This window comes from Leucoraja erinacea, chromosome 13, assembly GCF_028641065.1.
Source record: "Leucoraja erinacea ecotype New England chromosome 13, Leri_hhj_1, whole genome shotgun sequence".
In the NCBI taxonomy this organism is placed as follows: domain Eukaryota; kingdom Metazoa; phylum Chordata; class Chondrichthyes; order Rajiformes; family Rajidae; genus Leucoraja; species Leucoraja erinaceus.
Genome location: NC_073389.1, coordinates 28,245,972 through 28,262,995, shown reverse-complemented (window position 1 = coordinate 28,262,995; position 17,024 = coordinate 28,245,972). Strand labels below are relative to the sequence as shown.

General features: G+C 42.3%; 1 protein-coding gene across 1 annotated transcript; it reads right to left on the bottom strand.

Moving 5' to 3' along the window:
* Positions 1–410: 410 nt before the first annotated feature.
* Positions 411–13,790, bottom strand: LOC129702475 (potassium-transporting ATPase subunit beta-like). The gene is made up of 7 exons (XM_055644205.1): positions 13,679–13,790; positions 12,351–12,479; positions 9,767–9,871; positions 8,348–8,550; positions 5,877–5,933; positions 4,784–4,879; positions 411–4,705 (listed from the first exon to the last, which is right to left on the bottom strand). Exons 1-7 carry the CDS (start codon positions 13,788–13,790, stop codon positions 4,544–4,546), a joined length of 864 nt encoding a protein of 287 aa, XP_055500180.1. The 3' UTR covers positions 411–4,543.
* Positions 13,791–17,024: the final 3,234 nt, after the last annotated feature.

Below are 17,024 nucleotides of genomic sequence, written 5' to 3'. Positions count from 1 at the left end.
ATGCCCTCCTGTCTAATTTATTTTCAAATATTATGATAATCATCCCTTAAATGTCCTTGCTATTTTTGTTTTTCTTTCTCTTCCTGGTGAGAAGCATTTTATAGTTGGTGCTGAGTTCATTATTCATACTCAGAAATCAACACTTTGGAAAAGAGAAAATCATCCACTTTTTGATTGGACATTGTGCAATATAATTCCAAAACAGCCATTTAGACAGTGTTTGGAGTGACGAGTTTGTTGTTTGATGCCTGATCACAAATAGCTGAGTAAATAATGCTAGATCATTTTAGCACAGCATTTGCATTTAATCTTCAAACATTTTACAATAATTTTCCAAGCAAAAAAACTCTAAATCAAAATGCACAAGATACAAGGGACAAAATTAGAAATGAGCGAAGTCTCATTTTTGACCCTGCTCCAGACTGATTTCTTACTGCAGTGACTTTTCAGAGAAATAATATATTCTGAATGTGTAGCAAATTAATCTGGAAAAGTGATCACAAAGAAATAAAGCTACAGCTTATGTATGAGTGTACAATCAGAGTGCATCTGATGGTTGGAGAGAGGAGAGACTAAAACCGTTAAGACCTTTAGGGTTGTCCTCAATAAATATACACTGATTCCATCCACAGATGCTGTATTGCCTTCTTGATCTGATACAAAACAGCCATGGTAAGGTATGGTGCTTGTTGTGAGTAATTGTTTCTAGGGTGCAACAATCCACATCTTAAATGTAAGGCAACATCTAAGGCAACATTTAGAAAGGCTACTGGTGTGGCATGTGTGAACTAAAGTATAAGAACAAATCAACATGGGACTGGGTTAGGTAGACAAATGAATGAATTAGTGTGCTTTACATGCATTCATTGTGCCTTCATTAGGCCATTGCATATAAAAGTTAGAACGTCGTGTTGCAACTTTAAATAGGCCATATTTGGAGAATTGTGTGCAATTCTGGTCACCCCTTTACTGGCGCAGAAGATGTGGCCTGGATTATAATGTATTAGATATAAGGAGGGGTTGGACAAACTTGGATCCTTTTCTCTGGAGCGTTGGAGGTTGAGGGGCCGTTTTCATAGAAGTTGATAAAATGATGAGAGCCATTGATAGGGTACATCATCAGACTTAAAAAGCATTTCATTTCCTGCCACAGATGCAGCCTGACCTGCTGAGTTTCTCCAGCACTTTGTTTTATCTAGCATTTGGGGTCTTTTATGTATCGTTATTCAGACTCTATTTCCCAGTATGGAATTGTCAAATACTAGAGAGCATAGGTTTAAGATTAGAGGGAGTAAGCTTGAGGGAGATGCACAGGACAACTTATTAACACAGAGAGTGGTAGATGCCAGGGGAGGTTAAGAGATACAGCATGGAAACAGGCCCTTTGGCCCACTGAGTCCATGCCGACCAATGATGATCCATACACTAGTTCAATCCTACATACTAGAAACTATTTACTAGTTCAATCCTACACACTATAAGCCAATTGACCTACCTGAACCTGCACATCTTTGGAAGGTGGAAGGAAACCGGAGCTCCCGGTGAAAACCCAAGCGGTCACAGGGAGGACGTTAAATGTCCGCAGAGATAGCACCCATGGTCAGGATTGAACCCGGGTCTCTGGCGCTGGAAGGCTGCAACACTACCGCCACACCACCGTGTCTCCCCAAAGTGGCAGGTGAATGAGGCAGATACGATAGCAATGTTGAAGAGGTATTTAGACAGACACATGAATAGACAGGGAGTGTAGGGATACGGGCCATGTGCAAACCATGGGATTAGTTAGATTGGCATCATGGTTTGTACAGACATGGTGGACCAAAGGGCAAATTCACGTTCTGTACAATTCTATGTTCTACTTTTTATTATTTCATAGGTAATACTGGGAAGGCCAGTATTTATTCTCCATCAGCAAATTGCCCTGAAGAAGTGGTGGTGTAACCCCCATCTTGAACCTGTGTAGAAATGTCAAACTACTGTCAAGTGGAGAGTGAAAACCATTTGGCACAGAAGGAACTTGGTTCCCCATCAAGACAGTCGCAGTACAGTCGAGGGCATGCAGATGGTCACCTTTCCATAATTCCCGTTTCCTTTGTCCTTCAAGGTGGTAGAGATTGTGGGATTGGGACATGCTGTCAAAGCAGCCCTGGTTAGTTTTGCAGATGGCGCGCCAGGAGTGGAGGGAGCAAATGTTTATAATGGTGAATGAGTGCCAATCCATTCAGCTTACTCTGGGGCAAGAGACTCTGTGCATCTAAAATCATGAGAGGAACAGACAGGGTGAATACACAAAATATTTTTACCTAGAGGAGGGGAGTCAAGAACAACAGGGCTTGGCTTAAGGTGAGAGGGGAATAATTTAATAGGAACCTGAGGGGCGACTTTTTCCACACAGAAGGTGGTGATTAAATGGAACAAGCTGCCCAGAGAAGGTAGATGAGGCAGGTAATATAACAACATTTAAAAGACATTTGGACGGGTAATATATAGAAAAGGTTTGGTGGTATATGAGCTAAACATGGGCAGATGGGACTAGCAATATGGGGCAACTTGGTCAGCATGAACAATTTGGGGCAAAGGGTCTATTTCTATGACTGACACTAAGCCCATGGGTAGTAAGGGTTTAGTTCATGAGTGAATAGGTAGCTGCGAGAAAGACATGATTGGAGTTCATCACCAGTTCTTGAGTAGGACCATGAATTCTACTCTATGGTATTGTGATGCGTGTAGAGGTGGCTGATTAGACCAATCTGGGTGGCAGAGGTGCAAAGATGCTGAAGTATCAGTGGCTCTTAATTTTTGAGATTCTCTTTTCCCCTTTGCTTCCTCTGTTCTAGGTTCCTCGTATGAACGAGTACCGCTTTTCATGTGGGTACGCCAAATAGGACAATCCAATGCTTCTTGTTTCCAGGGGTATGTGTCAATAGTGACTCATCAGGGATGTGGTTAGATCTTTTTCGATCCACAACATGATTGTTCTGGCCCACCTAATCTGTGATTCTTTCAGAGGTTCATCTGCGTGTCTGGAATCCTGTCTTGTCACTTGATGTGAAGTATTCTGTGCAGCGAGGACATGTGGAAGTCATTGGCATGTCTACTGAACACTGTCCATGTCTCATAGTCATAGAATAAACTGGGTATGACAACAGCTTCTCACACCTTAAACTTGGTCTTTAGGCTGATTCTTCTTGATTCCCACACTTTAGATCTCCATTTTCAAAAGCAGAGCTGGTTTTTGCTGTCCTGCAAATGTTGACTGATCTTGCGACAGTTGTGCTAAGATATGTGAACTTGTCCACTACTGAAAGCCTCTGACCATTCACAATGATGTATGGGGCGTTTGGAACAGTTAGGCACAATATTTCTGTTTTCTCCGTGAGGCAAAAGCTGCCATTGGCATTGCCAAATTTGTCCAAGCCTTCCAACTTATCAGATTCTGATCTTGCATTGAGTGCATAGTTATCAGCAAAAAGGATGCTCCTCAATGTGGTTTATCTTGGGTCTGCAAGGGATTCGGAGAGGTGAGGGGGTGTTGGGGTTTGTTGGCAGAGTAGGAATGGTGTGGTTAGGGAATGTTGGATGGAGAGTTGAATAATGCACAGGTTAGGAGGCAACAAGGAGGCAATGAAGAAGCCAAAGAATGAACGTTGAGGCTCACCTCATCGGGAATGTAGCAGGTGAGCAGCAGATTGGACCCGTTGCCTGAAAATGGCCATAAACACATATTGAATGAAATGGGAAAGGATGTAAGACCAGAGGTTTTCCACATTAAAGGAGCAACATTAATTCAGTTTGTTGGTGCATATGCAGGACACAAGCTGAGTGACTTCATTCAGTCCAATTGTGTCTCTAATTCTATAAGAAATTACTAAAATATACATCAATTGTCATAAAAATACCGAAAGGAGTTGCTAATTCTTTGAAATTGATCTTAAGTGAGGCTCAGGAATGTGAGATACAGTGAAGAAAAATAGGTATAAAAAAAATAATGAGGAGTAATATTCAAGTCAAGTGAGAAACTAGAAGCTGGACTATGGCAGAGGAAGAAAGGGATGGGAAGGTGGAAGAGAAGAGGGGATAGAAAAGGGGACTGGAGCAATATAAATGAGAGAGAGACATCGAAGAAGGAAGAAGATGGAATGAGAGAAGGTGAACAAATGTGAGGGATGGGAATGAGATAGGAGGGTAGAGGCACGGAACTGAGAAGGCGAGTGTCATATGATTACGAGGAGGAGTGTGAGGAAATGAAGAGGCCTGTGTGACATTTTACTGGAGATAAATACCCACCTCAGTGCCACACACAGGCTTAATGTTGCAGCAGTTAAATACTGACGTCTTATAATAGGATTTACCAAAGATAAATTCAGGCCACTCAGCACATTCGGTAATCGGCATACTATGTTTATATGGATTCCATGCTGAAGAATATATTATAGATAGAAATGAAGGTGTGTTGCACTAAATATCTGCAACCTTGTCTGAAAATGCAAAGTATAAATATATCCAAAACACATCACTGTAGACTTTTTCCTTCAGATCATGTTCATTTCTTGATATCCAGTGTAAAGATGACCCGTCCTTCAAATTTTTCATAGGGGTTGTCACTGATCATTCCCGGCGCATTAATCTTGCATTGAATTTCAACTTTGTTGTCCTTTTTCAGAGTCAGGAATTTTACTGCAACCAATGGATTGGTGTAGTTTGGCTGTGGAAAGACACGGGTTATTCCTGTATCTGGCAGTCAAAGGGTAAAATGTCTCGTAAATAGAATGAGGCTCCTTACCTGTGGCTGCCTGCCATAGTAAGGAAAATATGAAAGGTCAAAGGTGCCATTTTCAGGATAAAATACCACATTTCCAATATTCTCCGGATAGGCATGCTGCAGTTCAAAACAGGAATGTCAGATTCATTGCTTCTTATAAAAAAAGTATGGTTACAATTTTAAAAGGGCATGATAAAAGGATACTGGATTTGCTGTTATATAAGCAATATTAATTTGACCATTGCTATTTGTAAAGGAGATGTGGGGGCAATTTTTTTACACAGGCAGTGGCGAGTGCCTGAAACACACTGCTGGGGATGGTGTTTAAGGTAAATATGATAGTGGCATTTAAGAGACTTTAGGATAGGCATATGGATATGCAGGGAATAGAAGGATATGGATTACATACAAGTAGATAGAGAGGGTCTCGGCATCATGTTCAGCACAGACATTGTGGGCCGAAGGGCCTGTTCTTGTGCTGTACTGTTCTGTGTTCTACAAATATACAACAGGCTGGGAATAGTAACTCCAGAATTAATGGAAGCACTTTTATGAGTGCCACAGTGGTGCAGCTGGTAGAACTGCTGACTCACAGCACTGGAGATCCTGCTTTGATCCTGACCTTAGTTGCTGCCTGTGTGGAGTTTGCATACAATCTTTGGGTTTCCTCTGGGTGCTTTAGTTTCCTCCCAAGTCCTAAAGACCTGCAGGTTTGCAGATTAATTGGCCTCTGTAAATTACCTCTTGTGTGGGTGCAAACATGGGATAACATAGATTTAGTATAAACTGTGGTCAGCGTGGACTTGGTGAGCTGTTTGGCTTGTTTCCATGTATCTCTAAACTAAACTAAACTCTTCTGTAAATTCTAGGCTGCGATGCCTGGATATAGTAATCAATGTATTGATGAGACCCCTTGCCCTCACTGAGTATTTCCCAAGAACTCCTCTGGGGTTACTTTGGCACAAGTGTGGCAGGGACATTACCTGGCTTCACTGTACTCACTGTGAAATTCAGACTGTAAAATAGGGGCAATTCCAAGGAACTGCCTGATTCTGCAATTTAGTTATCATCTTCACAATCCTCAACTGATGAGGTTTCATGTCTTAGTACTCACCAGAACCGCACAAGTCACGTTTGGGGTGGTTCCATTTCCAGGCAAGTAATTGATAATCTGAAATTTCAATTGGAAACTCATTAATTGGACATCCTTGTGCAATGCCCTTCAAAATATCGAATAATTGCATTAAGCTGCTCATAACTCAGTTACTTTTATGTGACAAATATCACCTCAACCGCCACTGTTAGAACATTGTGAACACAAGTCCCAAACCAGATTGGTGAGCCAGTTTAACAGTTCCCAGTGCAGTACTGAGTCAAGTGGCACATTCCTCAAACCACAAGAGGTTCAGTACTTCTCTCAGGAGGACCTATTGAGTTGTAGAGTCATGGAGCTATACAGCACAGAAACAGGCCCTTCAGCCCACCTTGTCCATGCCGACCAAGTTGACCCATTTGCTTTCAATAATTCATATTCCTTCAATCCATAACTCTGTTCAAATGTCTTTTGAAATTCATAATTGTATCTGCTTCTCTGGCTTTCTGGCAGCTGCTTCCAGATAATGACCTCTGAGTGAAAATGTTATCTAATATTCGAATTTTCTTCCCCGGGAAAAAGTCTTTGAGCATTCACTTTATTCATACCCTTCATGACTATTTATTTATATCTATGCATTTATCCTGTCTATTCCCCTCATGATCTTATACATGCACTTATAAGATCACTTCTTGTCCTCGTGCTCCAATAAATAAAGTCCTAGCCTGGTCAACCTCTCCCTATAGCTTAGGCCCTCGAGTCTAGAAATACTAGATGGTGGGGTAAGGTGTGAAAATAACAGATCAAAGCAGATAATGATAAGGAAATGTAGAGTGGTTCATTGTTAGCTAAGTGGAAGGTGACAAAGATATGATCAGTAAATTAATCAGAAGGACAAAACTAGTCGGAAAACTAGGATTGGGGGGGGGGGGGGGGGGGGGACAGAGAGAGAAGGGAAGCAAGAGAAATCTACTCTGGGCAAGAGACTCTGTGTGTTTACCCAATCTATTCCTCTCATGATTTTGTACACTTCTATGAGATGACCCCTCATCCTCCTGCGCTCCAAGGAAGGGTCCCAGCCTGCTCTACCTCCCTATAGATCAGGCTCCTGTGCCCTGGCATTATCCTTGTAAATCGTCTTTGCACCCTATCCAACTTAACCACATGGTGGCAATGGTAGAGTCGCTGCCTTGCAGCACCAGAGACCCGAGTTCAATCCTGACTATGGGTGCCGTCTGTACGGAGTTTGTACGTTCTGCCCGTGACCTGTGTGGGTTTTTTCAAGGATCTCCAGTTTCCTCCCACATTCCAAAGGCATACAGGTTTGTAGGCTAATTGCCTTGGTATCATTGCAAATTGTCCCTAGTGTGTGTGGGATGGTGTCACTGTGTGGTGATTGCTGGTCGGCATGGACTCAGTGGGCCGAAGGACCTGTTTCCGCGCTGTATCTCTCAACTAAACTAAACTGAACACTCTAAATGCGGCTTCACCTAAGTCTTACATAAATATAACACGATCTCCCAACCTCTATACTTAATACTCTGATGACGGTCGATGTGACAGAACCTTTTTGACCACCCTATCTATCTGTGATGCCACTTTCAAGGAACTCTATATCTGCACCCCTAGGTCCCACTGCTCTACAACACTCCCTAGAGCCCTACCATTCACTGTGTTGGTCCTGCCCATGTTAACTTCCCAAAATGCAACTTCTCACATTTTCTGTATTAAATTCCATCAACCATCCCTCAAGCCCACCTGCCCAACTAACCAAGATCCTGCTGCAGTACTTTATAACCATCTTCACTATCTTCAAAACCACCCTCTTTAGTAAAGAGAACCTCGAGAAGACTTACAGGGATGTGTTCTGGGATGATGGACTACAGTTGCAAGAATAGATTGGAGAGTGGAGACACAAGTCTATGCTTGTTCTTGCCAATGTTAAGGAGACATCATTGGGAGCAGCGAATATAGTGGACAAGGTTGGAAGAGATGCATGTGAACCTTTGTCTCAGCTGGAAGGGGTCCCTGGATAGAAGTGAGAGAGGAGGTGTACCAACAGGTATTACATAGGAGAGTGATTGGAGAGTGTATTTATTTTTATGTTTGAGGAGAAGAAGGATAGATATCATAGAAGTGTACAAAATGGTGAGAGGTTAAAACAGAGTGGATAATGGGAGGCTGTTCCCCTTGTTGGAGTGGTTAGGGAATTACAAAAATAAACGGCAAGGGAATCAATCCTGTCTTGAGGAAAATCTATTTTAGACGGCAAGTGGCTGCAATCTGGAGTGCACTGGTAGGTTTCAATGTGGCCTTCAAGTGAGATTATATAAACATACCGAGAGGAATAATTTTCAAGGCCAAAGCTGGAATTGATGACTTTCTGTAGTAAAAATCTGATCCTGACATGATAGGCTAAATGACACCTTCTCTATTGTAACCATATTGACATTCTATTATCTTCTACATTTGTCCTTTCCAAGCAGACATACCCTGTTCATTCGGATTAAGATGCAGGGTTGACCAGTTTTGTATCCAAAAGTGGGATCCTCCAGTCCAGAGCAATTCTTCAGCATGTCTCGAGTAAACTGGCAGGCAAATTTTGAATTAGGGCCAATCCCAGACCCATCTTGGAAAGTATAGTTGCCACTGGTGCAGTTGCGGTTTATTTTTTCCTGGGCTGACTGATTATACACTAATAGATAAAGACAGAAATCAGAGCTCGAGAGGGAGGCAGTAAATTACACAGTGCTCTACAAATTCAAAATGAAACAAACAGCACAAATGTACTCCTGCTCCTGGAACATCATGCAGAGAGAGCTCAGGCTACAGTTCTCGGGAGCCAACAGTGACGTGTGGAGGGGTGAGGGTGTTTGAACTACAAGGGTAATTCTGGGGATGACACAGCTTCAGAGAAGAATGGTAACTTTACAAAATGGTAAGCAAAGTGCATGGAAATGTTCTTTTTGTTCCAGGTTTATCCCAGTTGAGGGTTGATCATTGGCAACTGGATAAACTGAAAAGGTGGTGGACACTATTAAATAGTAACTTCTCAAAAGGGAATTTAATGTCAATCAAAAGTGAAACATTTGTTGGACTTTGGAGAAAGGGAATAAGAAGTGTGCATTTCCAAAGAGTTGGCATGGGTTTGATCGCATAAATAGGTTTCCGTGGTGTTGTGTAAACCTATGTTTATATCTTGGGTTAATCAGATTATGGGGTGATCTGACTGTGGGGGAGGTCTGTCTGTGTGCATAGTTTGAATGTGAGGATATCTGACATTGAAACATAGAAATCTAAAATCAGTACCCTGTTCTGGCTTTTTCCCCATATCCCTTGATTCCCTTAGCCCTAAGAGCCAAATCTAACTCTCTCTTGAAAACATCCAGTGAATTGGCCTCCACTGCCTTATGTGGCAGAGAATTCCACAGATTCACAACTCTCTGGGTGAAAAGGTTTTTCCTTATCTCAGTCCTAAATGGCCTGCCCCTTATTCTTAAATGATGGTGTTTCACTGGGGGGCTTGTTTGACTGTTTGGTTGGTTTGACTGTGGGTGTGGTCTGACCGAGGGTGAGGGTGAGAGTGGGAGTCTGATTGTGGGGGCAGTTTGACTGTGGGGGTGATCTGACTGTAAGGGCCATCTGACTGGGGGGATCTGACTGTGGGAAGATAACAGTAAGTGAAATAATTGTTTAGTATTAATGAATGACTGGATATAAATATGGCTTCAGGAATGTTATTCACTGAATAATATGAATATGTTTTGGTCTCTTGTTAAAGCAAGACTGAATCAAGGCTGAATCAAAAACTAAATAAATCCACATTTCTGCGTCTTTAATTATGTGTTGCATTTTGCATTAGATCTGCCCGGCAACAATCTACACATGGACTTGTGCCTATCCACCTCTACCTGAAAGAAAATGCTGAAGCTCGTGGACGTAACAGTGCCATGTCTTTGGATCTGAAATATTAAAGTTGATCCTCAAATGTTTTGGTTGTGGTTGTATCGTCACACCTATGAGAGAACACAATGCAAATATGCACACATCACTTTAATTTCATGCTTCATGTATCTTGTGTTTTATGACTGGTGGCAGACCAACTTCCCTCCTGAGATAAATAAAGTTCTATCGTATCATATGGTATATAGACAATAGCAACAAAGGTACCACTAAATTGGAAAGACAAGGACATTTTCATACAAAGCAGTCATCCCATAAAGAAATTTAATTTTTATAACAAAAATTATGTTAAAACTGTTCTCATCCACTAAGGCAATATGGGTAAAGCTCACAAATTAAGAAAGGTGCAATTGCTCTAATGGGTTTATACTATAGCAGTAGATGGAGGAACACATATGCAGGCAGATTACACAAAGATGTACAAGCAATATGGTTGTCATAATGGATGACTTTAACTTCCCCAGTATTGACTGGATCTTCCTTATTGCAAAAGGCATAGACAGGGCAGAATGTTTAAGTGCATCCAAGAGAGTTTCTAGGAACAGTAGGTGGATAGTCCAACTCAAAGAACGAGCATACTGGACCATGGATTATCTGCCAAAGACAGACAGATCAAAGACGTATAGGTTTGTAGGTTAATTGGCTTCGGTAAAATTGTAAATTGTCCCTAAGGTGTAGGATAGTGCTAGTGTATGGGGATCGATTATCAGCATGAAGTCGGTTGCCGAAGGGCTTGTTTCTGTGCTGTATCTCTAATATCTAGAGTCTAAAGTATTCTCAGTCACCTGCAATGGCACACACTCACCGCCAGGGTGGGTGCCTGAACCACATATTTCAGCACTGAGCAACCTTGTTGCAAGCCTTCCACCTTCTATCTATACTGAGGTGGGGACATGTCGATGGTGGGGAAAGCACAAGATGAGGGTAGGATTTGTGCTAGTTATTCATCACAGCAGAACACAGAAGTAAAAAAGAAAATCAGGAGGGCAAAATGGGGACAGGAGATAGCTTTGGCAGATAATATTAAGGATAACCCTAAGAGATTTTACAAGTACATTAAGGAGGAAAGGGTAACCACGGAGAGAATAGTGGTCAACTATTCTGTGTAGAGCCAAAAGGGGATATAGAAGGTCCTCAACAAGTATTTCTCCTCTGTTTTCTACTACCTGTATTGAGAAAGACATGAGGAACTTGGGGCAGTCAATGGAAGTGTCTTGAAGGCAGTCAGTATTACAGTCGAGAAGGTGCTGAAGGTCAAAACGGGTATGAACTAAGACAAATTTCCCAGGTCTGATCAGATATATCTGAGGACACTGTGGGAAGCTAAAGAAGAAATTACAGGTGCCCTAGGTGAGATTTATGCGTCATCATTAAATAGGGGTGAGGTGCCGGAAGACTGGAAGATGTCAAATGTTATGAAGGACTGCAGAGAAAAGCCTGGGAGTCTAACATCTGTGGTCGGAAAGTTACTAGAGAGAATGGACTGGAAGAGACATAACAACTACCATCAGAAGACAGATGAGAGACTGCAGGTGATGGAATCTGTAACAAAAAATAAACTGCTGCAGTAACTCAGAGTACAGGCAACACCTATGAAGGGAAATGGACAATCGATATTTTGAATGGATACTCGTCTTCAGACTGATGGAGTAGAGGGGAGATAACTGGCAGAGAGAGGTGAGGGGAATGACTGGGGCAAGCAGATGGTGTACAGTAAGTGCCTTCTACACTTATCACCTCCAGCCTTGGTTACTATATCCACTCTTCTTTACCCCACCTGACTCTTCTGTCAATTGACCCTCCTCACCCAAATCCACTGATCATTTGCCATCTCTTTCCCCACCTCTTCTCTTCACCCCCTCATCTCCTCACCTCTCTCTACCAGCAATGTGCCCTCTACCTCATCAATCTGAAGAAGGGTCCCGGCTTGTAATGCCATCTGACCATTTTCTTCCACTGATGTTACCTGACCTGCTGACTTCCTCCAACAGTTTGTATTCAGAATCAGAATCAGAATCACACTTTATTCGCCAAGTATGTATTGCAATATACGAGAAATTTAAAAGCAACAGACCAGTCAAAAACACATTTTAACATGAACATCCACCACAGTGACTCCTACACATTCCTCTGTGATGGAAGGCGAAATAAAGTTCAAGTCCTTCCCTTAGTTCTTCCTCGGTTGTGGGCCTTGAGCCCCCGTTAACAGGACGATCTTGACTCCCGTAGCCAGCGGCAATTGGGCCCTCCGCATCGAGGCGATCAGCTCCCGCATCGGGGGGATGTCAGCTCCCCCGCTCTCCGGGCGACTGAACCTCGCGTCGGGGCTGGTCGAACCTTTTTTGCGCACTTTTAATAGTGCTCTGTGGGGTAGTGCTAAGCGGGTACCACTGTACAAAAATGTAAAATATAATGTGGCTGTGAAATACATTGTATAGATTTGCAGAAGACATGGTTTACTGAGGAACCATACTGCTAAGAACCACTAACTGAGTCCCACCAACAATTTCACAGGTGAGCTCAAAGCCTTACCTGGTGCTTTGAGTCTGTCTTGATAAGTCGGTATGTATGGGTCTGTTGTATATAACAGCACAAACAAGGACAGGGCAAACAGTAAGCAGATTACAACGTAGAAGGCCGCGTAATACAGGCTGATGAGAACTAGGAGAGAAGCAATGAGCAGTTAGATAGAATTGTATGGAATAACATAAAAATGTACCACAAAAACATGATGATCATCCCCACCAGATTGGATCTGAATATATGCACTACTTGCCCTATCCCTTCCATCGTTCTCCAATTTAATCAGCATGGTCCTCAGTTGCCTCTGCAGAGCTAATCTGCCTTTCATTTTTCTGCTAAATCATACACTTCCTGTCAGATACCTTCCATTTTAAATGTTACTTATCATTAAAAAAATGAACATAATTCAATTTGTGACCCATTCCCCTTGTTCATCTACATGCAATGTTTTATGACAAACCAGAGGCAGTTAACAGAAATGGTCTTTGGATACTATTAATAGTTGACACTTAACACCTCAGTCCAAGGACAATTAGAGGTGAGTACTAAAAGCCAGCTCTGTCCACATTCTGTGAATCAATAAAGAGAAAACAACAGACAAACTGGTCTGAATTGGCCACTGCATCGTGTCAAATAACTTATTCTGCACAAATAACAGCGTGAACTCACCTGAATATTTTCAGAAAAATACAAAACAAAACCATTTAAAAATATTGATGTTCCAGATTTTCTATCTGCCACTGAATCTGCATTTACTTTGCAGTTAGATAGAATTATATTGAATAATATAAAAATGCAACACAAAAATATGATAATCACCCCCCACCAGATTAGACCAGAATATGTGCTAGAACGATCCAAAGTGCAATCCAAATCCTACTGCCCCACTCTTTTGCGGTAGTCCTCATCAGTACTAATCGCACTACCCCACTTTTTCCCCACTTTCTGTATCATTCAAAACTAATCCAACTATCCCATACTCTCCCCGTAACCCTGGATCAATTCAAAACAAATCCACCTACCCCACATACTCCCCACAATATTATATCAATTAAAAATTAATCCATTTATCCCAAACTCTTCTCATAATCTTATTTTAGAACATAGAACATAACATAGTACAGTACAAGAACAGGTTATTTGGCCCACAATGTCTGTGCCAAACATTATGCCAAAACCAACTCTTATCCACCTGCCCCCCACCTGGCTCAGGTGGCTATTCAGACCACTGTATGAACACAGTTTTTTTTTTAAATCAACTACTCGTCCTCTGTGCCATTCAAGAATTTGCCACCTGAAGTCTTCCTGTCCTATGTCTATCTTGCAGTCTCTCCTACCCCAGTTTCCAGGTGTCCTCCCCATAATTTCCTTTGCTTCTGGATTCCAAATGAAGCGTTTGAAGCCTTCCATGCGCTGGCCACATGTCTTCTTCTCGTTGAAGGTAGCCATTTTCCCCAAGGTGTTACAGCTCCAAATGGGGGGATTTCACAGTGCGAGGCAATTCAGGGAGATTTCAGGGGGAGGGAGGACCTACTATACCTTTTATAGCAGTGACATGATGTCACACCTTCAACCAATCACGCTCAGGAATGACATTCCACAGATATCGACACTGTTTAGATTAGTGTAAAATGATTAATAACTAAACTCTGCGCACATGAAGCAACATCCAGATTGTGCATTTAGTTCCTGATATTTCTTTGACATAGTGGCTGATAACTTAATCATGTTTGATGGTTTTAAAGTAAACTAAATTATTGGTTGATCTGTTGATTGGTTGTTTCATTCTTGCAAACCAAGGACAGAGTGGGGGTGTCAGGCACCCGTTCTTAATGTTCTATGCTATGGCATCCACTCCAGACCTACCACTTACAGAGACTTACCAGACCTCTGTAAAGTAACCCGGCATACTCCATCAACACCTTAAGCAGACCTGGAAAGTAAATGAGTATAAGGACACATACATGTGGATATGAATAAGGAAGGCAACCATCTTGTGCACAGTTATCTCATAAATAATATTGGAATTCAAGGAAAATATAATTAAAACTTCCAAAAGTTCTGTAGGGTTAACAGGAGAGTTCCAAGGATTAAAGAAAACCCATTGACATCAAGGCTTCCAAACTTCAAGAGTGTTGAATTGTAATATGCCTAACAATGAAAATTTAATTGTTTCAGGTTTATTATGATATGAATGCAGCAGCAACAAATAAATAAACAATAATGCAGAAAACTATCAGTTATTCCAGGTAAACCAGAACAAGATTGGGCAAGCAGGAATATGTAGCATTGCATTGCAGTGTGAAGTTCATTGTTCAGTGCTGTGGTGGGGTTGTAGTGAGAGTTATAATAATAATAATAATAATAATAATAATAATAATAATAATAATAATAATAATAATAATATTTTTATTGTCATTGCACATCAGTGCAACGAGATTTAGTATGCAGCTTCCAACCGATGTAAAAGAAAAGTAAAATAAATAAATAAGCTGTGGGACGTGACCATCCGAGGGAGACAGTCCAGGGGGGATAGGGGGCACTCAGCAGGGCCGGTTCAGAGCCGCTATAGCTCTGGGAATGAAGCTGTTTCTGAGTCTGGAGGTTCGGGCGTAGAAGGCCTTGTAACGTCTGCCGGAGGGAAGTAGTTCGACCAGTCCGTTACAAGGGTGTGAGGAGTCTTTATGGATGCTGACGGCCTTCCTGAGGCACCGTGTGTGATAGATGTGCAGGGTGCAGGGTGGTTTAAGAACATGATACTTGAAGGGATGAAGCTGGTCTTGAACGTGGAGGTCACTGATCTCAGGCTCCTGTACCTTCGTTCTGATGGTAGCAGTGAGATGAGTGTGATTAAGGTGTTGTGGGACTTTGATGATATTAGCTGCATTCTTGAGGCAGGACTTCCTGTAGATATCCCTTCAATGGTGGGGACATCAATACTTGTGATGGACCGTGCAATGTCCACCATTTTCTGCAGGTTCATTAATTTTTAAGTACCTGTATTTGAATCACTGAAGCACACTGTGATCCAGCCAATCAGTGTGCTCTCCACCTGCAGAAGTTTGAGAGCATTTGGCTACATGTTGAATCTCCTCAAACCTCAAAGGCATTGCTGAGCTTTGCTGTGGATGGTACAGTGTATATACCTCGAGGTATTATACTGGATGGTGCTAAGTATTGCATTGTCTGTAAATTTGAATATTGTGCCTGACCTCTCAAGTCCAAGTCATTAATGGATATTAAGAACAATAGCCTATGGCCTTCCCTTAAGAATTCCACTATACATTTCACTACAACCCAACAAAAAAGCCATTACTGTGATGTAGCCTACTTTTTGTCCATGCTGCTACAGCCCTTTAACCTTGATGTGCGACCTTATCAATGTCTTTTGGTTATGTCCATATGATTCTTTCCACTTCTTCAAAAAGTGACTGATGGATGAAATTTGATTTTGATAAATCCCTGCTGGCTCTCTCAAATGAGTTTAAATAGCTGCTAATGTTATCGCTGAAGGGCAACAACCTCAATGTTGAGGTTAAGCAGACCAACCTGTGATTGCATTGTTTTGGAACATGGTAATTGCCCTTTTCTCAGATGCAAATCTTAGAAACCAAAGGGCCACTAAAAACACAAAAGACAGAAAAGGGAAGGGCGACATGCATCTGCAGTTCTTTCTTAAATTAAAATGGAAGGTCTGTCACCCCGGGGGGGGGGGGGGGGGGGGGGGGGGGGGGGGGGGGGGGGGGGGGGGGGGGGGGGGGGGGGGTACCTGCATGAGCAGAGTGGCAAGGGTGTTTTGTTTAAAGACAGTCTAGGTGTGAACACCGCTGAGCATGAAGCAGTGCAGGAGGATATGGGGTGATCTTATAGAGGTGCATGAGATCTTGAGGGGAATAGATAAGATAAATGCAGAGTCTGTTATCCAAAGTAGAGGAATCAAGAACCAGATGATATAGGTTTAGGGTGAGAGGGGAAAGATTTAATAGGAACGTGAGCACCAACGTTTTTACACAGAGAGTGGTTGGTAAATGGAATAAGTTGCCAGAGGAGGTAGTTGAGGCAATACTATAACAGGGCTGCCAACTCTCACGCATTTCAGGCAATTCTTACGCTCTCACGCTGATCACAGAATTTCTCATGCTCTGTCGTGAGAAATTCTGTGATCAGCGTTTTTGTCTCTTTGCACCACATTGTCAGCAAAGATCATGGGCTCCGCTCTATGATCTTTGATTACCAGCGAGCTTTACAACCGTGTGGTCTGTGGGGAAGCACGTCGGTTGACGGCAGTGACGACGCGTCTTGGTCCATGTGCAGCCGCCGACAACATGGTGGCGATGAAGCAGCTGGAGAGGGGACTAACCAGGTGAGAACCAGCTTTCACACACACGCACACAGTGGCTTTTGTTATGGGGAGGGTGGTGCTGTTGCTTCAGCTTCAGTGTACAGTCCTGCCCCCAGGTTTGAAGGTTGCAGAATGTCTCAGGTGAATCCCCACACAAACTACACGCATGAGGTGAATCTTCATAACAAGAGGAGTTGAGTATAGGAGCAAAGAGGTCCGTCTGCACTTGTACAGGGCCCTGGTCATATGTATTCGAAACAAAGTGAGTGGATAATTATTTTAAAGATCTATTATAATGGGTCTGATTATTTCTGTATGGGTTAGGCAATACACCAGTTTCC